This window comes from Lepidochelys kempii, chromosome 8, assembly GCF_965140285.1.
Source record: "Lepidochelys kempii isolate rLepKem1 chromosome 8, rLepKem1.hap1, whole genome shotgun sequence".
Classification (NCBI taxonomy): domain Eukaryota; kingdom Metazoa; phylum Chordata; order Testudines; family Cheloniidae; genus Lepidochelys; species Lepidochelys kempii.
Window position 1 is genome coordinate 88190184 of NC_136387.1, and position 27712 is coordinate 88217895.

At 39.9% G+C, this 27712-nt stretch overlaps 1 protein-coding gene across 14 annotated transcripts in view; it reads left to right on the forward strand.

The window, feature by feature from the left end:
• The window catches only part of GNG12 (G protein subunit gamma 12), a 63230-nt gene extending 39332 nt beyond the window's left edge, over positions 1–23898 (forward strand). For all 14 annotated transcript variants that reach the window (XM_073357390.2, XM_073357394.2, XM_073357382.2 and 11 more), the window contains 2 exons: positions 21494–21611; positions 22787–23898. In XM_073357390.2, the coding sequence (XP_073213491.1) occupies positions 21516–21611; positions 22787–22912 (222 nt within the window). In that variant the 5' untranslated portion in view covers positions 21494–21515 and the 3' untranslated portion in view covers positions 22913–23898. The remainder of the gene's footprint in view (positions 1–21493; positions 21612–22786) is intronic.
• Positions 23899–27712: the final 3814 nt, after the last annotated feature.

Below are 27712 nucleotides of genomic sequence, written 5' to 3' on the forward strand. Positions count from 1 at the left end.
TCTTAAATTCTAACATAAAGGTTTGTTTTCATTTGTTTTAATCTTAGTTGTATGGATGTTGAAAATGTGCTGTGAAAGGTCACTAAATGCATTAAAGAACTGTGGGAAACATCACCTGCTTTGTTGACTTTATTTTCAGGTGAATCGCCTTGATACAGGTGAATCACTTATGGAAAATCCTACGTAAGTGTGGGGAAAATGTGGCAAAGTGATATTTACATTTAGCTGCCTTGATCATGCAAAAATGTCAACGCATGTAGCCATATTCAGGCCTAATATTTTTCTACAGAACGGTAAAGAATCATTTCTCTTCTGTTTATGCTTTCATTAGCTCAGAGTGGCTACAGCAGTGAGAACATGCCAGATGATCTGATCACATCATGCTGAGTAATTTAAGACCTAAAATGGCATGTGGATTACCTTATATGGCAAGGCTCAGAGGATGGTTTTAGGTGGGTTTTTGGTTTAAGTTAAAGGTAATCTTCTAGGCTGTAGTTTCTCTCTGGAAAGTTAGATAAGGTACATTAAAGATCCATCAGTGTATTAGTAAATTAATCCTGTTAGAGATATACTAAAGGTTCACATGCTTATCTCAGTAGCAGGAAAAAATGGACTGTACACATTTTATAAGATGAAGAATTAACAGAAATATGTACTCTGAGAAAGTATGAACAAAGGGAATATATAATACGTTACTGCAGCTCTGTAGTTAAAATAGAACTTAAATCCATGTGTCCATGGTAAATATCCTTTTGAAAGGCTTTTAGTTCAGCTGTTTAATTTACTTTTGACCCCAACAAAGTGGTTAAGCAGGATTGTTTTCTGTGTTACAAAAAGAAAAAAAAGTCTGGCAAGGAAACTCATTTGCCTCATCTACCTCAGCATTTCTCCCTCTGGTGGTGAGGGCCTGGAGTAAATCAGTCCTACTCCGGAGGTTTTTAATTCTTCACTTTGGTTTATTTTTCAGTATTTACAAGGTGGGCCTCAGGGTAGGCCTGAATAGTTCTTTTAAGCAAAAAACAAACTCATAACACACAAGAAAGATGTACGTGTCCCTGCCCTCTTCCCAGGGTATTGCCTTATTGTGCTGGCTTCTGGTCACCAATCCTTTCCCCAACACAAGTTAACTTGATTGTTTCCTCTATCGAGAGAACAGACTTCCACCTAGGAGCAGCCTTTTCTCCCTGCTGCAGCTTGTTTTCTCATCCCTCCTTCTCTCTCACCAGAAGAGACATTTTTAAAGGTAGTGGCCATTAAATTGAACTCAGGTGTGTTGAATTAACCTGAGGTGATCTCATTTCAGCTCATGGGGAAAAGGGTCTTCACCATTCAAGACCTGATATACCAACCTTCCAACACTCTTGTAGCTGTCAGTTCTGACTTTGTCACACAGAGCAAGTGAAGTATATTGTAATTCCATAGTGTTGTGTTTTCCATTGGTTTTCATTATTGTGATTTAAAGAGAAACTTATTTATGGTGGATTAGTATTTATGATGATTGCATATAGTATTGAATGGGTGCATATGTATAAATAAAATGTAAAGTTAATTAAAATATGCTCCCCTTCATTGACATGAACCGCATGATGATGGCATTTTTTGCATGAAGAAGGAGGCTGTAGGCTCCATGGTTTGTTCCCCGTGTCCTGGCACCACCAGGATTCCACAAGACTGAGGCTCTGTTGTTCAGAAGGTGGTGAACTGGGGGAGCAGCCACTCTTTGGGTCTTGCTCCCTGTAGAAGTGCATAGATCTGAGTTAATACTACTCCAATATCACTAACTCCTGTTTTATGCCTACACCTTTCTCAGTGCGGAGGGATTCCCTACACTTGGGTAGAGGAGCCAACAGCAGCATGGCCAAGGTCGTACACTGTCATGGGGAGCCCTGCAGTACCATAGAGGGCTCAGCACACCATGTGGGCATCTTCTTTTGCCCACTGTTCCTGTGATCTGCACAATTTGAAGGCAGTATCCCCTTCCACTGTGCAGCCCCCCCAAGCCTCAGTGTATTCAGGGGTGTATTCAAAGGACACCTTCATCCCAGAGCTTCCTGGCAATTCTGCTGCCCCTGTGGTGTTTCTATGGGAGTGCAGGGTATGGCCTTTAGTTTTACTTCGAGTTGGTATCACTTTTTATATTAAAACATTACTTAGAAACTTGGGACTGCACGTAGACTGTGACTTGGATCCCTGTTATAGTTGGCCTCATACTGTGGATTGACACAGTGCATGGTGATAAAGTCACTGTTAATTGGTGTGTTAAAATTACACATGTTAAGTACTGTAATGTTCACTGTGGTTCTCTGTTCAGTCTGGTTTATTGCTGGATCCACATTTTTAAGTCGGTCAATTTAAAAGCAGTTCTCCGTCAAAAGAAATAGTGGCAAAATACTCAATATTTTATTCTTCATCTTTATTTAGGTCTTTGTTAGATTAGAATTTCTGATGTATTCTTTTAAAAGTAGAGCATCAGCTGAATTTATGCAACTGTAGTGAACAGCAAATTATCTACAAAGGAATGCTAAGATGGAATTCCCTTGTGTACTTTTACAGGAGTGAGTTAATTACACTTCACTCAGCAGGTTGTTCATAAGTCCTAGATCTAAGAGTCAGTAAAAAAAGATAGATTGGCCTTTAACTACCCCAGCTGGAACTCAGCTTTAAGACTGAGCCATATACCTGCTGAGTCTGTTGTTTTAAACACTTATAGTACTGTATCTTCGACGTTTAACAAAGTCTGCAAAAAGAAGCAGGATGACATATTGAAAATAATGTATGCATTCTAGTTGGGGGAAAAAGTTTTAACTTTGTGTATGAGTTTTTCTGTTTTTTGCTTGTAAAAGGGAGAATATGCAGAACACACTAAATGCACATTGAAGGACACATTTTTTGCCCTGTTTGTTAAACCTTTCCTTACCAGTGTAATGCTCTCCTGGTAAAGGTCATTGTAGAAACAAAACTAAAACCTCTTCATTTTTCTATGGAAAAAACAGGCATTTTCCCCAGAGGCTGAATTAAGCCTGCCTGTTGGCAGATCTGGTGTGCTCTGGGTTTTTATTTATTCTCTTGCTAAATGAAGAGCTTTAGCACAGTGGATACCTATATAGCTTTGAAATATGTAGACGAGCACAGGCGATTTTGCTAGTTTCTAGTGCTGATTAATTTTCCTGCACAAACTTTGTTTCTTTTCTGATTTTAGGTAATTTATTTTATTTTTCAAAAGTTCTCATGTTTTTAAGGGAAGAACTTCTTTATGACGGATTGATGCAGATAACAGCTGCGGTGCAAATATGTGACCGTTGTGATGTTGCTTTCTGAACTCATCCATTGATTTGGTTTGTACTCAAACACTGAGTGTGGCTCCATACAAAATCTGTGTGACCAGTACTTCTGTACAGATGTTTCCTGGTGTCCAGCTGTGACCTAAACATCCAACTGTATGCTCAAAAGGGCTTAATATTTCTGTAAATTATGAGCCCTAGGGCAGGTTCTTTTGGAGCAGGGCACTTTTTAAAAAAGGCATTTTCCCAGTGGGTAGTTGATTCCATCATTCAACCGTAAAGCGGGAGTGTGGAGGCAATAAGAGAAAACAACTGAGCCAGGGAAAGGGACAGCAGAGTGAAAAAGGACAAAAGGTGATAGAGAGCACACAACAAAATAGAAGATGCTGCTCTGGGGGAGTAGCTGGAGGATGAAGGTTGTTCACGATCCCGTGGCTCAGAAGTAATGGGAGCATCAATTCAACAGAGTGGTTTGAGGGTTCAGATTGTGGTTATAGGGTAATCACAGTTTAAAGAGGCCACGGTGAATTATTTCATTGCCGATTGGTTTGATGTTGATTGCCCCCCAAAAAGAAATGATCATCATCAAATTGCAAGATGAATTGTCTCCAAAGCCCTTTCAGATATCTGAAATGTGCTCTGTCTTTGACACATCTGACAGAAAAGGTTACAGATAAACCTGATTATCTTATTCCTATTTGTAGCTTGTAAGTAAGGCCTGATCAACGCTAAAAAGTTAGGTTGACCCAGCTACATTTCTCAGGGGTGTGAAAAATCCACACCCCCGAGCGACATAGGTAAGCTGATCTAACCCCTGGTGGTGACTGCAAGAGGTCAATAGAAGAATTCTTCAATCAACCTAGCTACCGCCTCTCAGGTGGATTACAGTCCTTCGCTGATGGTAGAACCCCTCCCATTGCAGTAGTGTGTGTCTACACTGAAGTGCTACAGTGGCGCGGACAAACCCTAAGACAGTTGAGTGTTATGGTAGTGTTGAGCCAGGTTTTTTGGGGGGAGCATGAAGGGGAGGGATGCTTGCACTCCACATCACCTCCTCCTGGAATCCTTTCTTCTGCATCCTGTCTCATCACATACGTTCAAGCTTCTCTTCCACAAGGCTCTACGTAATCTTGTCCCTACCTAAATCTCTGCTCTCTCTTCCTCTTATCCCCATCTCACTCCCTATGCTCTTCCTAAACCTCTCCCCACTTCTCCCTGTGTCCCAGCTTCATGCCTTCTCTCTTGCAGCCCCATGAGTGCAACAGTCTCTTTGTTCCCTGCCACCAAGAGTCCTCGCTCTCCTTCAAATTCCTCTTTAAATTCCACTTCTTCGGGAAATCCTTCATCTCATCATTAGTAAATACCAGACCCTCCCTCTCGTCAATTGTTGTCCTTAACCTATGGCTAAGTAGGTGGCGACCTGGATTACTGCTCCTGACTGGCTAAAACTTGCGCACGTCGTATCATTGTTGTTAACCCCACTCACTTCTTTATCTCATCTGCTTCTTATGCCTAATATTTTAGGCTATGTCTACACTACGGCCTATGTCAGCAAAAACTTTTGCCACTCGGGGTGTGAATGTTCCACCCCCATAAGCTTGTGTGCACAGTGTTATGTCGGCGGGGGGAGCTTCTCTCGCTGTCATAGCTTATGCCGCTCGTGGAAATGGGTTTTTTTATGCTGACGGGAGAGCTCTCTCCCATTGGTATAAAACATCTTCACCAGATGTGCTGCAGCAGTGCAGCTGTATCAGTACAGCTGTGCTGCTACAGCGATATCTGTATAGACATGGCCTTAGATTGCAAGCTCTTTGGGGCAGGGGCTGTCATTTGCTATATGTTTGCACATCATCTAGCACTGTGGGGCTTTATGAGGCTGACATCTAGGTGCGAACACAATATTACGTTAAATAATAACTGTCTCATGTAGATTGTGTACCGTGAGGCCTTCGGGGTAGGGAATGTGCCCCACCTATGTTCTGTAAAGTTCTCTCTAATTTTACAGTTGCATGTAGACGTTTTATAATACAGTGATGCCAAAGTTTTCTTGATGAGTAGAAAACAATATGTCCATTTCAACAATGCCAGAGTTTAAGCAAGCTTTTGAGAATCTGTTTAACACACCCATTATTTCCAATTACACCACATGCAACTCAAACCACTACCAAGTGCAATACTTAAAATGGGGATCAACTTCCTCTCCCAAATGTAAGGCGAATCTAAGTGTAGCAGGAAATGACAGATGAATGGGTATCCTACTGAGAAAATTACTAGGAAGACTTGGAATCTCCTGATGTTTTTGTCCTTGTACTGTCATGCTCTACCTGCTGATGGGAGTATATAAACTGCATATTTACTGGTAATTGGAAGGATGACCTATTTCTACCTCTTTGAGGAGCTTTTTAAAGAATCATCTGCTTAATAGCCTATTAAGAAAATCCTTCTCCTAAACTTTGAGCACAAATAAATATATAAATTCTTCAGAGTTTATTCAAAATGTATATAAAGTTGCAAACAGCTCATCACCATAGTCTGAAGTAGAATGCAAATACTGCCACTGAGGATTTTTGTGACTGTTTGTGTTGCGTAGATTCCTCTAGACTCTGAAGGAAAAGAAGATTATTGGGTAGTAGTCTGGTTGTTTAAAATTAGGACTTTATGTAGGCAGCCAGCCCGTCTTTAAAATCACATAGCTAGTCTGTATTCTGTTTAAAAAATCTGCAGAAGAGATCTACTCAGTTTTGGGAGGACTGTGTAAAGTCGTGCTTGCTGCTGCTTATGTTTGTTTGAAGATGAGGGAAGAAATAGTATAGGTTCAGGACCAAACTTGGCAATTTAATTTCCAAAGGGCATGAATGTCTTGAATGTCTGAATTACCAACAAGCCTAACTATTTAAGAAAATGGACACTGGAACTTATTAATAAGGTCATTATTAGAATTTCCTTTTGTCCAGTACTTTTTAAGGTCAAATTTTACAATGTAAATCCAGAGTAACTCAATCAATTTAAATGGGAGAAAATGTTTTTCAATGAAGCTAATCTGTATTTACATCAGTGAAACTGAGAGAAAAATTTAGCTCTTAAACTTCTTAGTAACCGCTCTTTGACCTATTTTTCTTTTGGCCAAGGAAGATTTAATGCAAAAGGTAGGGAAATCGTCAAGTGTGTATTCCATTTTAAGAAGAAAAGGGAATCTCAGATTTTCCTTTTTTTCCCCCGCAACTTTTTTTATTATTTATTTTTGTATTGTTATAGTATCTTTGAGCACTAGTTATGGATCAATATACCACTGTGCTATGCACTGTACAAACATAGGACAAAATTTTGTAGTATATTAAGTAAAAATTGAGAGGCATGGAACCAAAGTTCGGATTGTATTTGTTGGAGTGGATCCAGGCTCTCTGGGAAAGGACTTCACACCACTTAGCAAATACCTCTTCGTTACTCCAAACATTTTTTTTAAAAATTACAATCAGTTTGCTCTGTTGATAACCAGTAAATCTTTGAATCAGGATATAATGTATTTAATATCAAATTCAGTGGCTGTATTGGTTGTCATATCTAACAGCATGTGTTGCAGGTTAGCAACTGGAAGTTTTGTCTTTTAAACAAAAAACAGCATGTTCAAACAAGCACATTTTATTCTTGAAACAAGGGACCACGTTTTTGCGAGGCATTTGCACAGTGCCTAGGACAATGGGGCTGTGGCCCGTGACTGGGACTCCTAGGTGCTACTGTAATACAATTAATAAATAACTGAACTAGAGAATACAACTCTCAATCTGGCTAGATTGTTTAAAATGTTTTTTAAAAAATCTGCGAGAAGTCCAGTTAGGACCTGAGTTCTCAAACTCAGGCAGTCTCAGGCAATGTAGTTGGACCACATTTGAATAGAGGCACACTCCCCTGCCCTTTTACAATCACATAATATCCTTGTGGCAACCACAGCGATTGTTTGTGTAAATGCAGTAAGTTTAACTTGTGCCCAGCAGTCTTTCACTACACTCCTTACCTTAGGCCTTAGTTCCTCCTGTGCCACTGACACATTGCTTCACTGATTACAGTCACTTGCTAGTTGTGGTACTTCCCAAGTGATGCCAGCACACTCAATATCCTATCTCATTGTCTTCTGCCAGTTCTTCCTTGACCTTCCTTGCTTTCTTTCCTCTCTCGGTACCCAGTTGAGTGCTTGTTTAGCATGTCTTCCATCTGGCATACATGTCCCAACCACCTGAGCCTTCCTTCTGTGATGATTTTTTCGAACATCCGGCTCTGTTAGCCCCCTTACTCTTCCATTTGTTATGTTGTCTTTCAATTAAATGTGTAGTCTCTTCCTCAGCCATCTGTGATGGGCAGCTTCTAATCTCTTTTTGTTAGTGATTGTCATTGGCCAAGTCCTTGCTCCATACAGTAGCATGCTCAGTACAATGCATTGTGTAATCTGACCGTTAGTTTGGTGTGGAGACCTCTGTTTGACCAGATATTGTTCCACCTCCAAAAGTCATGCTTGCTTTTTCCGACTCTCATATGCCTATTCTTTATTACAGCCACTTTTGAATGTCATCACGCTCTCCAGATAGCAGAACTCTTCTACCTGTTCAATTTCTGTTCCATCCACATACACCTTTGCATCTGTTGTCCTACCTTCATAAATCGGTTTCTTTTACATTTATTTTCAGTCCAATTTTTGCTGCTTCCTGTTCAATCTCTGATGTAAGGGCAATCATTCTGTTCCATTTCAGACTTAGTAAAGTAATGTCATCAGCAAAGTCAAGGTTATCTAACTCATCTCCATTAATCCAGGTTACAGCATCCATGATACCTTTTGTTGCCTGCTTCATCACCCAGTCTACTGCTAATCCAAAGAGGATTGGTGATATGTGATATATCTTGACTTTAGCAAAGCTTCTGATACGGTCTCCCACAGTATTCTTGCCAGCAAGTTAAAAAAGTATGGATTGGATGAATGGACTATAAGGTGGATAGAAAGCTGGCTAGATTGTTGGGCTCAACGGCTAGTGATCAATGGCTCGATGTGTAGTTGACAGCCGGTATCAAGCGGAGTGGTTTTGTTCAACATCTTTATCAATGATCTGGATGATGGGATTAATTGCACCCTCAGCAAGTTCACAGATGACACTAAACTGGGGGGAGAGGTAGAGACGCTGGAGGGGAGGGATAGGGTCCAGAGTGACCTAGACAAATTGGAGGATTGGGCCAAAAGAAATTTGATGAGGTTCAACAAGGACAAGTGCAGAGTCTTACACTTAGGAAGGAAGAATCCCATGTACCACTACAGGCTGGGGACCAAGTGGCTAAGCAGCAGTTCTGCAGAAAAGGACCTGGGGATTACAGTGGACGAGAAACTGGATATGAGTCAGCAGTGTGCCCTCATTGCCAAGAAGGCCAATGGCATATTGGGCTGTATTAGTAGGAGCAGTGCCAGCAGATCAAGGGAAGTGATTATTCCCCTCTATTCTTCACTGGTGAGGCCACACCTGGAGTATTGTGTCCAGTTTTGGTCCCCCCACTACAGAAGGGATGTGGACAAATTGGAGAGAGTCCAGCAGAGGGCAACAAAAATGATTAGGGGGCTGGGGCACGTGACTTATGAGGAGAGGCTGAGGGAACTGGGGTTATTTACTCTGTAGAAGACAAGAGTGAGGGTGGATTTGATAGCAACTTCAACTACCTGAAGGGGAGTTCCAAAGAAGATGGAGCTCGGCTGTTCTCAGTGGTGTCAGATGACAGAACAAGGAGCAGTGGTCTCAAGTTGCAGTGGGGGAGGTCTAGGTTGGATATTAGGAAACACTATTTCACTGGGAGAGTGGTGAAGCACTGGAATGGGTTACCTAGGGAGGTGGTGGAATCTCCATCCTTAGTGGTTTTTAAGGCCCGGCTTGACAAAGCTTTGGCTGGGATGATTTAGTTGGTGTTGGTCCTGCTTTGAGCAGGGGATTGGACAAGATGACCTCCTGAGGTCTCTTTCAACCCTAATATTCTATGATTCTATAACTCATGCCCTTGTCTAACTTGTTATAATATTGAACTACTCTCCCAAGCCTGTATCCAGTCTTACAGTACAGTTTCCGATTTTATGTGTGCATGCATATTTTTGCTAACCAGTCAGCAATCGCATTCTTCACTTCCTTCAGAACTCTTGGGTGTACACCAACTGGTTCTGGTGACTCTTTGCTCTTTAATTTATCTGTTTGCTCCAGAGATTTATTTTTAACACCTCAATCTCTGAGAGATCTAAGATTGTAGAGGAACAGACATTATTTTCAGGTTGAGAAATTATTCCATTCAGTTCAAAACATCCACGTCTGATGTGTATCTTGGGTTTTTGATTTGCAGACATAGTAGCACATAAAAATGCATTTTCTGCAATAATTACCCTGGTATTGGCCTGTATGACTAATAATATCAATTGAACTTTTTCAAATGCATTGACATTGCCTGAAGTGTGAAATAAATTTATCCAAATAAATATGTTCTTTGTTAATGTGCAGAGGAAACTTTTCCTACTTTCTCTTACTGTATGACTTTTACATTTTCTGATAAAAACTAAAACCTAGAGAAAAATGGCCTTTTAATATTCCTTATCATACTTTTTTGCTGAGTTAATTTTCAGCGTTGGTCTCTTTTTATTCTATTATCTTCTATGGGTATTATTTCTCTTATTAATAGTATTAACATAAGAGAATATCTTGAATGGGAGTTGATGGCTTTAAAATTGTCTTACTAATTGATTTCCCTGCAGTTAAAGTATTATTTTGAAATTGCACTTGACTACTTCTTGCAGAAAACAGACTTACTTTCCAGCACAGAAGCTGAGTCATATCTCTCTAGTGCTTCTTTTCTTTCTCTGATTGTCTCACAGTAAGATGAAACAATCTATTTAATGAAGGGGAACACAGCCCCATAGCAAAAATTTCCATCAAAAATTAATAATGTAAACTCTCCACCCACATAAAAGGAAAACTGATAGAATAGCTGTACCTTTTTGTTCTGCTATGGTTAAGGTTCTGTTAGTATTTCCATGATAAAGTTCTAGTTTCAGGGGCTTCGTCTAATATAAAAATTCACTGTCAAATTTTACTTGTAACATTTCTAGTGAAGGAGGACTTAACTTGTGTAAATTAAAATAAAAGCTTGTTGCGCTCTTTATAACTATAGAACCAGTAGAAGTGAACAGTTTAAGATTCCTTTTATATTTATAGAAGAAAAATTGCTTTAATTTATAAATAAAAGTTTGATCCTGTGGTTCTTAGGCAAAACTCTTCTTTGAACTCTTTGGGAACTTTGACTCAGTAAAGAATGTAGGTTTAGGCCCTGAATGTATTAGTGGATTTGTGTAGTATAAGTTCTGATTGCTTTTTATATGAGGGAAAGAGAGATGTGTGGGTTTTTGAGTAAGACCTTAAAGGAGTCTTTTCTCTCTTTCTTTAAAATTCCATTTTATTTTTAAATGATGTTTTTAAACTTAAACATGCTGCTGTAAAAACCCAGGCAGTTTGTTATTGTACATGAGTTGTGGCTTTCTAACTCCTTAAGCCAACTCCTCTTTTTTTTAAATAGTTGTGCATCACTGACCAGTAATGTTCCAGTCTCCTGGCTCAGTTCACTGGACAGTGGTGTAGCTATGTCATCTGAGTAGTTTTACTGGCAGAGCTGTAAACATGTCAGCTCAGGTGCTGCCTGGAGATAGTGTCATAAGAACTTTGGCTTGGCCATTGTAGTAAGTTTCTGGTACGCAATCCTTTAAAGATCATATTGCTCACACATGTCTGGTACAAAACAGCCAGTGCTCTCATGGGACTGGTTTCCCTTTTGTAGTTGCACAACAGGAAATCTGAACTGTTATGAGTTCTTTAGACTGCTAACTACAGTTTATTTTGTGATTGTGTGGAACTAAAATGTCTTAACTTAGGCATCAGTAAGTGTAAGATTTTAAACTAGACTAAGCTGTTTTTCAGTGTTAAATTATTTCTTCCCATTTTAAAAACTCTTCTTCCATATTTGTGATCGACTATATAATACATTCCTGGATGACCAATGTCACTTAAAAATATCCCTTATTGAGCTGGCTATCTCTATCTTGTATTTGAAAAATAGCCTGTTTGCTGTGTAGGCCTTTAAATCTGGTGATTCAGCAGATGGTTAATTCACCGCATAATAAACCAAAACAGAAAGTCTCTTGACTTTTTAATTCCCAGCAATTTTCAGTTAGGATGTATTTTCCAAAAATAAAAAGTGTACCTGAAACCACTTCACCACCACCACCAAAACCAGACGTCTTGCTCAAATAATAGCATGCCATTTCCCAGCCAAAAATGAAGAAATATCTGTCTTGTGAATATTTTTCATATGCGAACTGTCACTGTGTTCAGACAAATGAATTGATCTCAGTAGAATTTTCTCCTCAAGTCCTTTGCAAATGAAGTTGCTAACACTGCCATACTGTGCATTTTAATAGTTGGGTAACGCAGTTTCCCTCAGTGCACACACTGTACACTACTACCAGGAATGTCTCCCAGTTTGTGCTGGTATTTTAATTTAATATGGTATAGATGGTAGACCAGACTGGAAGGTGATTAGTATCTGTGTCAGATTTTTTGTGTGTCAAAATGTTGATACACATGATATGTCAGCCGTCTGTGAACCCTTGACTGTCTTCCACACAGCCAAATTACACAAAGACTTCTCACTCCCCAAAACAGACACTCTTCCCAGAGCAGTTTAAACACTGCTTATACCAGATTAAGCAGTTAGCAATGCTAGGGCTTATTTTTCCTTTAAATTTAAGAAGATAAACTTTTGTTCCTGCAAATGTGGGACTTGGGCAGACTGAGTGAGTTGTAACTTACAGGTGCTGTATGAGCTGCGCCAGACATTTCTGCCAGTATACTACAGTCCTGACCTGTAGCACCTCAGCTACTCCAGTCCTGCACCTCTTTTGAGCATTGTCTGCCAATTGTGACCAAAGACTTTTTTTCATGTGTGACTTAAATCAGGAGTTTAATATAGGTCCACAGAGCTTGAAAGGCTAGGGAATTAGTGCTTTGCACTACCTACCTTTTCCTTTATCCCGTCCTATTCCTCCCCTCCCACCCTGTCCAGAAATCACACTGATTTTCAGCTCTTTTGGAAATGAGGAAAGAATCAATATCTACCAAATGAAAAGACAAAATCAGTTTGGGGGTTGGGGTGAGGATGAGGATCTATTTTCAGGTTTCTAAGAAGGCATACTATTGCAGAGTCAAAAATATACTAATGAAGAAAATGCTTTTGACCACTTTTCTTTATTTTTGGAAGTATGTACTAATTTCCTCAGTTTTGTTCTGAACTTTGAGCAATATACGGATTTATCTAAATTGTTATCCCCAGAGGGCCACATTGACAACTTTACAGGAGCATGATAGGCACTGCTGATTTGCAAAAAATTGTAGTCACACTCCTCATATGTGGGAAAGTATCACCTGGGAAGATAGCAAGACCCAGCAGGTATTTTTCCATCCCAAATGGAGCATTGTATGCTGTAGTTTCTGTGGACCACACCTCTGTATTCAGGATAAAATGGTCACAATGCATTGTTACTTGACCAGATTTTCATCTGCAGATAAATGATACTTCTTCAGAATTTCAGGACAGACTGTCTGTTACTATGTGTATGGGCAGTGCATGATATGAGCATAATAGGACTAGATCTCAGTTGGGGATTCTAGATGGCTATTGTATTACAAAAAACAACACATTTAAGCCCTTGAAAACCAACTGTTCCAAAGGAAGCACTATCAGCATTTGGGTTTTTGTCTTGGAAAGATTTTGTGTTGAGGACAGTCAGCGCTGAATAGGTTCTGTAAAATGGAGTGTTGTAAATTTGACAAAAGTCTAGGTTCAGGTCACTGATACAGTAAACTTTGGAGATGAGGGAGCTACTTGTACTGCAACTAATCGGTTAATAAGTTTTTTTCCAATCACAGAATTTGGATGACTTCCTTCTGGTAGTGATCTGTGTTTGAAAGGGCTGGCAGTGTGTGCTGTCTACTCTGCCTTCCCAACATACAATTGTGAGAGATGCCTTTTCTTTCCAAATTGCAACCATCTTTGCTCCAGCTCTGCTAAGGAAAGCTGAAATACAGAAACCCTTGATGGAAATACTCTGTGAATTGGATAGTATGCAACCCAAAGCCAGTTCAATTCTGAAAATGCTGCTTGCAGTGTCTGCACTAGAGACTATCCTAATCTTTGAACTGTCATGATGATTTATAGACGAACTCCTTCAGTCATGTTTGCTGAAAGTCAGCCGTTTAGAGTGGTAGCTTCGTTTAAATTTATTCTGTGTCATTCTTCTCTAGTCTCCTTGTCCCTGATGGAAATAAGACAAGGAGAAAAGTGTTACTGTTTCTAGAAAAGTGGGGCAGTGCTGCGAAAGCAGGTTATTATTTAAATGGCCAGATTCATCTAGATCTGTGAGATTTATGAATGTGTTTATTTTTTGACATGCATGATCCAGAAAATAAGTTTTAAATGATACTTGGAAATCTGTTATTTAGTGTCCCTTCTGCTTGCTTTTCAATAGGAGGCACTGTCTGTCATTTTCTAATTGAGTCCTTCCACATTGTGCATTTGGCTTTCTTCCAGCTGGAAAAGCTTTTGCATTGTGTGTAGCTTGTTGAAGGTTGACAGCATTCATTATAAAGCTGTTTCACTTTTCTATGTTCTGCTTATGTGCAGCATACTTCTACTCCCATTGAAGTCGATGAGAGTTCTGCTACTGACTTCAGTGAGAATGGCAGCAGGCTTTTGATTATCTTTGCATTGTCTCCTGATTCATCGTTGTGATTATACAGTAAAAGCTGTGTTATCCGGCACCTCCAAACGGAAAGCTCTATAAACCGGCATTTCTGAATGCCTGGTTAAGAAAGAACCCTGGTGGCTCCAGTCAGCACCACTGACCAGTCCATTAAAATTCCGGTTGACGCAGGGTCGGCCGGCTCCCTACCTCCCTACGGCAGGCTCCGTATGCTGCCCCCGCCCTGAGAGCTGACAGTTGTGGCCAATGGGAGACTCAAGTGAGTCACTGTATGTAATCCTTCTGTCAAGTTAACAAGAGGAGATAGCGAGACCAAGTTTTGAAAAGTCAATTGAAATAGTGATCCCAAGGGAGAAGGGAATCCTGCAAACTCCAAGCCCTTTTGTACAGTAATGAGCCTGATCTTCTGAGATGTCAAGTATCCTTAACCTCCTTTGAGTCAATGGAAGTTGAGGGTATTCAGTACTCTGCAGGATCCATTCCAATGTGAGTAACTGTGGGAAGTAGGAATCTATCATCGATATTTGTTAGAGCATTCCTCATTTGAGTGGCTAATTCTATACTTAACTTCTCCAAGCCAGCAGCGTAAGAAGCAACACCTGTTTTATATATATATATACACAACTCCCCCAAAGGTGCAGAAAATTAATTCTAAATATCCAAGCCGAATACAAAATTGGGAGAGTGGTCTGCCAGATGTGTATGACACAGATAATGTAAGATTCCACTTTGTTCAATCCTCTGAAGTGCACTGCTCCTGATTCATGTGCATTTGGGAGAGTGCTGACTAAGCAGACCCATCAGTGTGATAGCAAGGGCAATGCCATTACACTGCAAGTGGGAATGCAATGAGATAGCCACTTCACATGGCCCATAAAAACAGAGGGACTGGACAAGTTATAAAGAGGTGCCCTGGTCAGAAACCAGGCTGCTTAACCTTGAACCTGATTCAACCAGCGTTTATGGCATTATTGAGTCAAACTGGTAATGGACAGTAGCTTGATTATAAAGACAGCTGTTACCCACAGATATCTTAGTGCTTATCGGTGATACAGCACTTCAGGTGGGCTGTAGTAAAATGCACTTTTCTAAAGTATATTTAAATGTGATGCATCCTAATGCTCTTAAGTGTCCTCTCCAGCACACACCCAGAACCCCCTTGTCACAGGGTAGCTGGCTCTCTGATGGGGGTCAGGCCTCCAGTTACCTGTGACAGGCTCCACTAAGGAGAACGAGCCAATCCAGATCCACCTTTGAATAGTTAGTTGCTGAGGTGGGTGGCAGCAGTTGTTAAGCTAAGAAACACCTGGGCCTAATAAAGGGCTGTGAGAGCTCAGTTAGGAGGTCCCAGAACACAAGAAGCTCTTGAGGAGAGGGATGACTTGGGAGAGCTGGTTAGGTCACCATGAAAGGGAACCTAGGAAAGGTACTCCTAGAGAGGGAAGAGATTCTGAAGGGTAAAGTTGAGTGCCAAGCCGTAAAGAGAACTGGCTCCAGTGCAAGGAACTGACCAGATGTTGGCAGGTGGTCCAGATGGCAGAAGAACTACACACCATTCCAGAGAAGAGCAGCCGTGGTTTGATTTCTGGGGAGGCTGAGAGTCCAGAGAGGGAACCCTTCCCCAAGTGATGACAATTAGACTGCTGGTGTGCAGAGGCCACTGCCTGTCATGCTGACCAATGTTGTCTCTGTTTCTCTTCGTAATCCCTGTCTGTCTGTATCCATCCATCTGTTGTCTTGTGTTTTATACTTCTTAGAGTATGTCTAAGACTGCAAACAGGACAGCACGTGTATACATGCTCAAGACAGCTTTGATTGACAGAGCTCACGAAAGATAGCAGAGTAGCTGCTGCAGCATCGGCTAGCTGACAGAGCACATACCTGGGGTCTGGGCATAATTGCAGTGTGGTGGCTAGCATGTGCTGCTACCCATGCCCATGCAGCTACTCTGCTATTTTTAATGAGCTAGGTTGATCAAAGCTAGCTTGGGTATGCCTACATGTGCTGCAGCCATGCCTCCTGATTGCAGTGCAGACATACCCTTAGATCAGTGGTCCCCAAACTGTGGGGTGTGTCCCCCTAAGGTGTTGCGGAGGAATGTTCGGGGGGGGGATGCGTGATGGGGCCCAGGCCAGCCCCGACAGGGTCAGAGAGGGAGCACTCCCAGCCCCCCTCTGCCCCCAGACCACCTCCGATCCCAGCCAGAGCTCCACTCCACCCCCTGCCCTGCCCCCAACCCATCTCTGCCCTCATTCCCTCTCCACCTCTAGCCCCAGCTCTGCCTCCAGACACAGTTCTGTCTCCAGCTCCGCCTTCAGCCAATTGTGCAGTAATGGAGGGGAGGCAGATTCCATTGCTGGTAAGGAGTTGGGGATGCAACAGGGAGAGTTTGGGCATCACTGCCTTACATTGTAAGTGCTTTGGGGGGGGCCGACTGTCTTTTTGTTCTGTGTTTGAACAGTGCCTTGCAGAGTCAGGCCCTGATCCGTGCCTGGAGCTCCCGGGTGCCATGATAATACAAATAATTACTAAGGGAAATGAAGGCAATATCTGAAAAGTCACGCAGGAAGTCCATGGCAGAGTAGAATAGAGATCTTATGGTTTCCAGTTCAGTGCCTTAGCCACAAGACCTTCTTTACACTTGTATAGATTGTTTGTTTGTTTCTTCTTTACTCGTGATTGTATTTTACTAAACAAGAAGCTATCAAAATATGTGTAAATGAAGATTAGTTACTTTTGATATTTTCTTTGTACTCATGGCACGAACATAACACACACTCTTTGCTCCTTCTTTGTCTCTGGGACCCCTCAGTGTAATTACATCTTTATTATACATGTTCAGCTAATTCTTTATAGTAGAATCTGCTAAATTAGAATGCCACTATAGGTTTCAGAGTAACAGCCGTGTTAGTCTGTATTCGCAAAAAGAAAAGGAGGACTTGTGGCACCTTAGAGATGAACCAATTTATTTGAGCATGAGCTTTCGTGAGCTACAGCTCACTTCATTGGATGCAGTGAGCTGTAGCTCACGAAAGCTTATGCTCAAATAAATTGGTTCGTCTCTAAGGTGCCACAAGTCCTCCTTTTCTTAATGCCACTATAGATGGTCTTTAGTTCTGATTATATGGAATTCACAGTTAATAGAAAATACCGGATAATTATTCATGTCTCTGTCTGGGGAGAGCAGTGACATTAATGAAGAGGCCAAGGGAGTTGGGAGGAGACTGTTTGTGCTGGGACAGGATCTGAGCCTGTTGCTTGTCCAGCTTTCACTGTAAGGAGTCTTGAGTTCATATTTGGCAAGAAGCTAGCAGGGAGAGTTTTGAAATACTGTAACTTCGTATACTTTCTGCACATATCACAGCTATTGTTAATGTATCTAATTCTTGATATGTCTTAGCTCCTTTGCAATGCAGAACTGTTTGATCAAATCTAGAAAAGTATTGGAATACGGTTCAAATTCAGAGAGGGAGAGAATGCTCTATACTATTCTGTGCAAAGAGGGCTTTTAAAAAAAGCAAGGTGCTGCTGAACAGGCTGAAAACTACAGTATGTGGGGAAAACGGGGGGGGGGGGGAGAGGATGCTTTTTGTTAGGACAAAATAATGCCATGCTTGTTTGGCTAGACACATGCAAGAATCAAGAGAGGAAAAAATGGAGTGGTGTGGATAGCTGGACAAAGGTGAGAAATATGAAACTTCCTCTGAAACACTATATTCAGGGTCTTCGAGAGGTGATTTTTTTTATATGTTTGAGTTGAGTCCATGTAGCATAAGTGAATTTAAACACAGCACAGCAGTAGTTGATTATTCACTTCGTCTCTAAGGTGCCACAAGTACTCCTGTTCTTTTTGTGGAGAATAAGACTCACTGCTGAGTTTGTATACAAATCCTATTAGAGACGTGCCAGTATTTTCATAGAAGTTTGACATAGTTTAAATTACAACCTGGCAAAGTGGCTTTGTCCTAACCAGATTTTTTTTGCTTATCTAGATATAGAAGCACCATAAAGGCATATTCAAAATATTGCAGTAGCACTGCTGAAACAAATACCTTTTTGTTGATTTTGTTCTATTAACTATGCTCCTCTACCTTATGTTTCCCTGTCCAACCCCCTCCAAACTGCCATCTGCAATAACCCGCAGGCTAAGGTCTTCGCTAGGCAGAAGTAATACCATTCGGCTATAAAATCCAGAGCTAAACCTGCGCCTCTCTTAATTCTGGCTTTTTTACTTGTCATCCCTGCCATGTGAGGGACTAAACAAAGGAGCTTATTTAATGCCACTTGTGATCAAGCAGATATCTTCACAGTGTGACAGAAAGCCAACACTTGTCTCCTCCAGCAGTCACATAGCAAAGAGCTACTGCTAGGCCAGGAGGCTGACCTACAGTATAAAACCTGCTAAAGAGACACCCCCGCCCCCCCCACACCCCGCCACACGAGTGACTACTTGCAGCGGCCATGGAACACCACCACTCTCTCATGTGCAAACCTTTGGAGAGAGACCACTCTTACAAGTGACCACATTTGCTTGCTCCCATGAGTGGTCACTCTTGGCAGGTTTTACTGTATTTGTTTTTCTGTTTTCTAGAAGTATTTGAGGAGGGTAAAGTTTACTAGTTTAATCTCTTTGCTGCTGCATAAGGAATTAGTGGAATTCGAATATTATTTCGAATTTGATGCTGCAAACTGCTCAAGTTGCCCCTTCTATCCTCATGCTGCTCTCTGATCAGTGCTTGTTTCAGCAGAAATAATGCTTGTTTCTGAAGTGTAGGCTGTACTTTCTGCAGAGATGAGAAACTTAGATTACATAGGACAAATGGCACGAATGTTGCTGCCCTAAAAATAAATAATAATTATACTTAGCTCTTATGTAGGACACTTACTAGGTGGAGAGTCACATGAGAGTGGCATGGTCTAGTGGTTAGAGCAGAGAACTAGGTGTCAGGGCTCATGTGGCCTTACTTTTTGGGAGTGCTGCACAAGCTAGCTCCAACTGAAGTGCAGAGGAACTATGTTCAGCACCCAGAGAATTAGGCCAAGGGGATCTTTTCCCCAGCTCTTTCCATAATTCGCTTTGAGGCTTTGGGCAAGTCACCCTAGGCCAAAATTTTCAAAGGGGGCTGCAGTTGCTCATCGAGGATAATTTTTTGAACGTAAGGGCCAGGATTGTCTGTCTTCACTATGAGTTCCGGTATAGCCCTTTCTACCTTTAGGTTCAACATTTTCTGCTCAAAAAATTAAACTTCAGCCTCAGTAGTGATTAAATCCATCATGAAGTAGGCAAATTCCTTGGACCCATCTTTCTTGATCTTTTTAAGAGTACCCTTATGCATCCTAGATGTTTCTATTCATGTGTCGTTTAATTGGCTGCATTGTTTTGTGGTTGGTCTGGACTGATGATATGCTTTATTTGCATTTGCCTTAAAAAAAATAAAAAAATAAAATAAAATAAAAGTCTAAATGTAACAGCAGCTAGCTGTGATTGGATATAATGGTTTGTGACTATGACCCTAGCCTATGATGAGGGTCAGGAAACAAAGATCCATCTCTTGCTAGCATGCCAGGTTTTGCACCTTGGTTACAGTATTATTGTAATAAGGAAATGATGGTAAATCAAAGGCACAGAGGTCTTTTAGAAAGAAGACTTTGCAAAGATTATGCTTCAGTAGGACTTATGGCGGGGGGCAGAAACAATAGTTGAGCAGTGAAGTCCTCTGCAATCCTGTAGTCCTCCATGCATGTGTAACAAACTGAAAGTGGCTTGATCACATTATGTCTTTAGAACTTGCTTATTATACAACTTACAGAGGCCACCCTGTGATTTGATAGATATTGAGGTGTGCATGGTGTAGAAGTTGGCAGAGTAATGTATCCTCAGCAGACAGCCATTATGAAATACACGTCTGTGGCCATGATCGTGGAATCTTTTAAGAGTCTTTGTTGTAACGAGACCAACATTATGCCTGCCAGATGAAAACACCAGTCTGAGCAAACAGTTATGCTTAATTATTTACTTTTGCTGCAATTTTGATTTAGACAGCAGTTTTCTTTCTTTTTTTCTCCTTCATTATCATTGAGTTGGATCTGGCAGAGTGACAGCTTTGCTCTCATGCTTGTCACAGTGTGGCTTTACACAGGGTTCTCATTAGCTACTTCTTAGGATTTGGTTGTCTGTGATTCTGAGAGCAAATCTGGTGTTTCTGTGCATGACTCAGTGAGATGCTCTGATTTACTGGCAGTGGTTTAGTCACCGGCTTGAACTGCCTGTGATCAAAACCTGCACTCTGATCACTCACATGCCTTCACAGAGGCTAACTTTACACACTACAGAGTCAACGTCCGAAAGCTTTGATCAAATTTCAGGCATGTGCTGCTGAGATCAACTGAACACAATGGGTAGTGTCCAAGTGCAGCACTGTTAAAACTGTGTGGCGTGAGTGCTGCTTTGAATTCTCATCCTGAGAAGAAAAGTATGATCAATATCAAAGTTGCTCACTCTTTTTACCAGAAACACATTTTGAACCAGCCATGCAGGGTGTGTGTGTTGGGAGGGGGGTTGGGTTGTGGAGTGGGAGTATTTCTCTAGACTTTGGCAGCTGTTATGTCTGATTCCTGTGAGAAGCTGGAAGATTGTCCTTAAGTCACTACAAAATCCAAACATAACCTTATCGGGGTGTGTGGCAAAGTGGTGGTGGGGGAGAGCAGGAGGTGCACACATGACATTCTCTCTGCTAATGAGCAAGTGGGCCATGTCTCTGCCCCTTTCCTTCTCTGCTGACCCGCAGATGTGCCTGGGGAAAGGATGCTGTGCCATGTAAGGACTCTTGTAAAATACTCCTCCAGAGGCCAGCAGGAGAGAAATGGCATCTATCTCAGACACTGTGTCTCCTGGCACAGTCTAGATTCCACAACTTCCCCTTGCTCGGGGTTGTGCTAGGGGGCAAATTCATCCCCTGATAATCAGTAATAATACCCTAGCTTTGGAGAGGTATATGTGGCTCTAAAGCTAGCATCTGGCTCAGTATACAACTTTCTCTAACCTTCTGTGCAGAGATCTCTGTTTTTAAAATGAGCATAGGAATACTTTTATGACTGTCTTCAACTTTAAAAGAATAAGTAGATTAATAAAAAGCTGCTGGGAGGGAAAGTACAAGTGGCGAAACTATTAGTGGAGGCTGTATTCATATTATTGGGCTTGGAATTAGGGAGAAAAAAGATACATAAAAGTTTAAACAGTGTTATGCGCTTTTTTTCTTGCTAGTATTTTCTCTCTACAATATCTGATCTGTTGACATTTCACATAAAAGAACTAAAAATCCTTTTTCAGCCTATGACATTGCCTCTATGCAGGCAATTTTTTAGAAAAATAACCAATTGTTTTTCTTAACAGAGTTTGAGCGGTTTCATTGAAAATGACTAGCAAAACAACTAGCACAACAAACAATATAGCTCAGGCACGAAGAACTGTACAGCAGTTAAGAATAGAAGCTTCTATCGAAAGAATAAAGGTGAGAAACATTCTTACTGGTCTTTCTCTCTTTTTGTATGAACCATGTGAATTATGGCAGATATATTTTAGTAAACTCACGATATATATGTAGAGTTTTTTGTATTATGCATTACACATCACAGGGGTTATCTTTGAATGTAGTCGTTTCACTCATACCTGTGGTACTGAATTTTACAGATTTCCATATTGTTGCTATAGAAGAAATTGTACCAACAGTATAAAAGGTACTTTATGGATATGTGAGAAGACTACTGTGCGTTTATAATCTAAATCTGTAATACATAGCGAGTGGAAGATGAGATGTGATGTAAAGCAGTTTTTTCCAATTTACCATGTTGGTTTTGGATGTTTAAATTTTACTTCATATATCTTTGCAGGTAGGTCAAGGGTTTATAGCCCTCTTGAAAGAGGAGGAGAGTTGAGACAAGGTGCACCTAAATTATGATGGACAAGGAGCCCAAACTCCTCCCTTTTTCTCCCTGTCCCACCCAGTGGTTAAGGAATTTGATTAAGCTAAAATCTCACCTACTAAGATTTGGCTTTTTGTTGTTCTAACCATACCATTCCTTACCTTCGTTCTCCATTTTATTAATACTTTTATTAATACCAACAGTCCAAAGGTCAGCAGACTGGTTAATTCAACTGACATAGGTGCTTTTCTTACAGTCAGCTAGAGATTAGGAACATGCAATGTCTTGCAAGGAAATGACTGAATCAATTTCCTAGAAACTGTAAGTTAGCTGATGACACTTCAGTGATTATTAACAATGTCTAAAGATATAAAATCTTCTTACTAGAAGTCTGCTCTATTATTCTGAACCTGCTGTTCAAATCTCAGAAAAATGTAAAGTTACTCATGCCTATCTTCCCAAACTAACCCCAAAGTACCTTTAAAGACACCACATCCTGGGTTATCCTTGTTTTTGCTTACTTTTTTCCCATTCTACCAACCTCTCCAAGGCCAGTCCAAAAAGCAAAGCCCAGAAACCTTTGCATTATGCTTGGTGGCCTTAGCTCTGGACCTGAAGATTTTATGGATTTCTCAAACTCTGTTCTTCCATATGCAGAACTAATTCACTGTAGCTATGGATGCATCCCACAGCCCATTCCATCCTATTGCAAATGATTTGGGAGTATTTACCATTTTGTGTGTCTTTTTTTTTTTTTTGCCAGGTGTCAAAAGCATCAGCAGATCTCAGGTGCTATTGTGAAGAACATGCCAGGAAAGATCCTTTACTAATGGGCATACCTGCTTCTGAAAACCCTTTCAAGGATAAAAAAACATGCATTATATTATAGTAGAGCAGTGAGTACCTCCATAGCTTTCCCAAGCGAAACAAACTACAAGCAAATTCTTAGAGAAATAACTGATATCAACGGTGTAAAACAGCAATGTATTTACTATGTGTGTAAATGAATTTTTAAGCTTAAGATTTTTTTCTTTATAGCATCCTTACTGGGAACGAAGATTATAAACTAAATTATCTTATTTCTTGTAAAATGGAATGTGGTCTGTGGCATGCAGCTGGTAATTCTCTTGTGTTGGTTTTTATGTAAGGCCAGGTATACACTACACACCTATGTCGATATAACTATGTTGCTCAAGGTGTGAAAAATCCATGCCTCCTGAGTGATGTAGTTATACCCACCTAAACCCCTGTGTAGACAACTATGTCGGCAGGAGAGCTTCTCCCGTCAACATAGTTACTGCCTCTCTGGGAGGTAGATTAACTACGCTGATGGGAGAAGCTCTCCCATTGGTGTGGGAGCATCTTCACTAAAGTGATCCACTGCAGCGCTGTATGTGAAGACTAGCCCTAAGGAGATAAGGTTGGATGAGGTGAAGGTCTTTTTTTAAAACGTGTAATATCTGCATTTCAGTTTAAGGTATTAGGCTACACAATCAAGACCAAAGTTGCCTGATCTTCACCTACAGATCAACAAGGTAGACCCGTAATTTGGCTCTTAATCAAGATTAATTTACTGTAACTTTTTAAAAATAGTGTATTTGTATTCAATTAGTATATTGGTTTTGTGTGTGTGTGTGTGTGTATATGTGTTTGTGTATATACACATTCCAAAGTGCATTCTCTGACAAGACTCCTTGCAAACTACTGCTGCAATTATTGATAAACTCCATAGGTTCATGCCTTTACCTTCAGTTATGTCTTAATTCTTTTAAAAAGTGAAAAATCTGTTTTTGTGTCAAGAATCAATACATTTCTGATGATGTATGTAATTTTTCATTTTTGAGACGGTCTAATAAAGGAGAATTTTAATCCTTTCATTCGGCCCCTCTGAATTTTCTCCTCAAATTATGATCATCGTAGCTCCTTTGATAGGGCTACAGTAAGACTCCAACATTTTGGAATTAGCATTTCTCTTGCCCCACTGCTAAGGTGAGGGGGAGGATTCTATCACTCCAAGCCACATACGTCACCTGTGCAAGTCTCATTTAGGTTTTGTGCAGTGATCCAGGATTTGGTTCTTTTAATAATTGAGTTCACCTTTTTTTATGGAAAAAGAAGCCAAATCCTATCTGGATTACGATCAAGCAAATGTAATTGGAAGGCCTTTCCATAACATCACTGATGTACAAATAGCCGAATAAAGTTTTACATATGTCTTATGTATTGATGGCATAAGTGAGTGGAAAGAAAACAATATTGACTTCTAGTAGGTTACCAATGTGCTGTTTTGTGTGTGTGTGTGTGTTTCTCTATAGCCAGCTATACAATGCCTGAAATTGTGATCTTCTGTAACGATATTTACAGAAATCAACCACTTTTAATTTACTGTTTTATGTTGCATGTGTCTAATTCTGTATTAAATTATATATACACTGTTGATAATATATTGAGAAATTATATGTTTTTAACAAATCTCCTTTCAAAAATCTAAATTTGAGACTTCCTGTAAGAAAAAATAAATGCACGGATTGTTCTGTGCTGACATTCAAATTATTTTTATAATTAGAATATTTTTCTAATAACAATTTCAAAACTATCTAGATTTTTCACTGATTTTATTTACCATATTTCAGTTTATCATTTTATAATGTGTCTTGTTAAAAACAGTAATTAACTTAGGTATATACTTTCATAACTGAGCTGTTAGAAGCAATCATTCTGTATTTCCTCAGTTCTGTAATATCTTGGTTTTTTCAAAGTATCTTTTTACAACCCAGATATTGCCCTTCTATTGATCTATTATGGCCCGTGTTGTCAGCACTTTCGGCTAAATGTTTGAACTGTTTAGAAGCCAAATGAATGTATGAAAATGTAATAGATACAAATATGGTGATGCAAAGGTTATTTTGATACCTGGCTCTTTCTCTTTGACCATTTCTAAGCTATTGGTTTATGATCCTTCTTACGCATAGCATTTCATGTCAGAAGTATTCAGCTAAATTTGAACTTTACTAACTTGTTTTATAACTACTTACGTTGCATTAATTTGAGTAATGAGTTTAACTGAAGACTTTTTTACATAGATTTTCTTTTGACCTGAATCCATGAATCCATTTTGTTCAGTTACTACTTCCATATCAAATCTACCCAGTATTTTTACAACTGGAGTCATAAGTGCCATGATTGTGTTTTTCAAGTTACTGAATCAAAACATGTAAATGATACATTTTAAAGTATTATCACAAACATGTTGCCATAAAACATACGCTACCAGAAATATTTTCATAAACAGCTGGGGCCTGACTCAGTTCCCATTGAAGTCCATGAGAATTTTGCCATTAACTTCAGTGGGAGTATGATGAGACTTGGGGTGACTAGCATAACCTGTTGAAAATGTCTTCATAAATATTAGGATTTTAAATGTTCATAGTGCCACAATATATGCCTGTTTTTAAAGAATGAGTCAATAGTGATCTATTCAGCCCTGTTTAATCTGAAGTGTATTTTTCTACTTTTTTTATACACTTTTGACATCTTTACAACACCAGGACAAAATTTATAGCAGCAGCTGTTTAATTCTTTCTTATACCTATGCATTTAAATAGCAAAAGAGTTTTATTAGAACATAATTGCCCCTTTACCCACATATGTATGATTAGAAATAGAGCAAATAGTGTGCCAACTTCTTTCAAATGCTTTCTAACTTTTAGCCTAAAACACATGGAAACTACAATAAAACAGTGAAATACAACTAACTGCTTCTGATTACTTTTGTATAGGTTTTTAAATAAACTCTGTGTATTGTATTTTAAACACAGTATGTAGTGTCATCTGAAGCTTCAAATTGCTCCTTACATTTTTGTATTACTCTTTAAGTACACAAAATGCACTATAAAGTAGACCTTTTTGTTCAGTGAACTTGTGAAGAGAATGAGTCGTGCAGATTGTGAAGAACTGTGAAGACATATGGACTTTCTAGTTAGTGATATGAAATAATGAAAACCAAACCCACCCACCCCCATCGCCCCCAGATTCATAGCTGTAGGTTTCAGGAATGATTTTCGGCCGGGCTAGCTAAGCATAACAACTGTGCCACAATACTGCAACTTACTTGGTGCTTTGAGTGCAGATACCTCAAATGTAAAATCTTTGTGATGTAAAATGAACCTGATATTATTTCAGAAAATTTTAGGGCTCTTTTTCTTAAACTAAGAGGCCTGTTTGCTAGATTTTTTCCCCCCTCTGGGTTTATTAATTTGATTGTTTTAATACTGTGTTGTTTTGTATTGTCATTGTAATTTCAGATTCACATGAGTGTTGTCACAATGATTTGCCTTTGACTTACAAATGGTTTTATGGAATTCTTTTGTTTTCTCTAACATGCTTTTGCCATTCATCAGTGAGCCTCTTAAAGTTGTTCATTGTGGTCTTTCTATGAAAGAGGGCTTCTTATAGCAATGAGAGAAAAAACTGTTAACCAAGAAAATTTGATGGATGGCTAACATGTTCAATATTATGGATATGAAACACTTTATTAAAAATATCACTGCTTTGTATATTGTTTTGGTTTGTCATTGTAGTTTAGTTTGCTTTCCAATGCATATAACCTGTTGAGGAATTAGACAAATGTCAGCCATCCAGAGGGTCTGAAGGCTTTCAGCACAGTGGTGTCGAACACTGACAAAGACAATGTTCTTGGAAGAAAGACAGACTAGATATAAATTTTGGGGGAGTGCGGGGAGAGGAAGGAATGACTCACTTTGTAGGTCAAATTTGCTAAGCACCAGAGCTTAAATTGGGAGGGTGGCTGTGTATATGCAGTGTTACTACCAACTGTAATCTTATGCTCCAAATCGTAGCTTTCCTCTTTTTAAAAAAGTCTCTCACCCTGTGGTTACAAAAAACAAAAAAAAGTCAATGGTACAATTACTGTTAACTTCAGTGAGAGCAGGATCAGGCCCTTATCACAGTACACTCATTTTAAACTACTGGTGGCATGGCACTTGCAAATGCAACACCATTCCACATCATGGCCCATGTGGGAAGATCCCTGCATCTGCAGGGAGTCCCACTAACGTCAGTGGGACTTGTCGTGGGCCTGATTGTAGGACTGGAGCATATAATGCAACAGAAAATATTACTACATTTAAAGGGCAGGGTCTATTTACATTACCATTTTCACAAACTCACTTAGTAATTAATCTGCAGAGTTACAAAATGTACATTTGTTGATGCACTCTCTTCAATTAAAATTATTGGAAATCATATGTGGGGACACGAAAAGGGTGAAAACCTGGCTCCACTGATGTCAGTGGGGTCAGGATGTGTTTATTTTGGCTTTAACTGTGCTGCTCTGTGGTCATTTTGCATATGGACACATCTAATGCCTTTGTGAGTCATGGGAAAGTGAGAAATCTTGGCTGCCAAAGGGTTTCATCCGAGTCATAAAGCAATTCCAAGACACTTACTGAAGTAAGAGCCCTGAGCCTGCCATGAAAAGGTTTAGAATTTCTACTGCTCTCAGCCAAAAGTTTTGGTTTTAGAATTTTGATAAGTGCAAAGTACTTCACACACACTAAATCCAGTAGCACTCAGGTAGGAGAGATACATTCATTTCATGCATGGAGACGGAGTGTGGTTAAGTTCCTCATAAATAAAAGAAGACTTTAGGATTCTGCAAAAATGATCC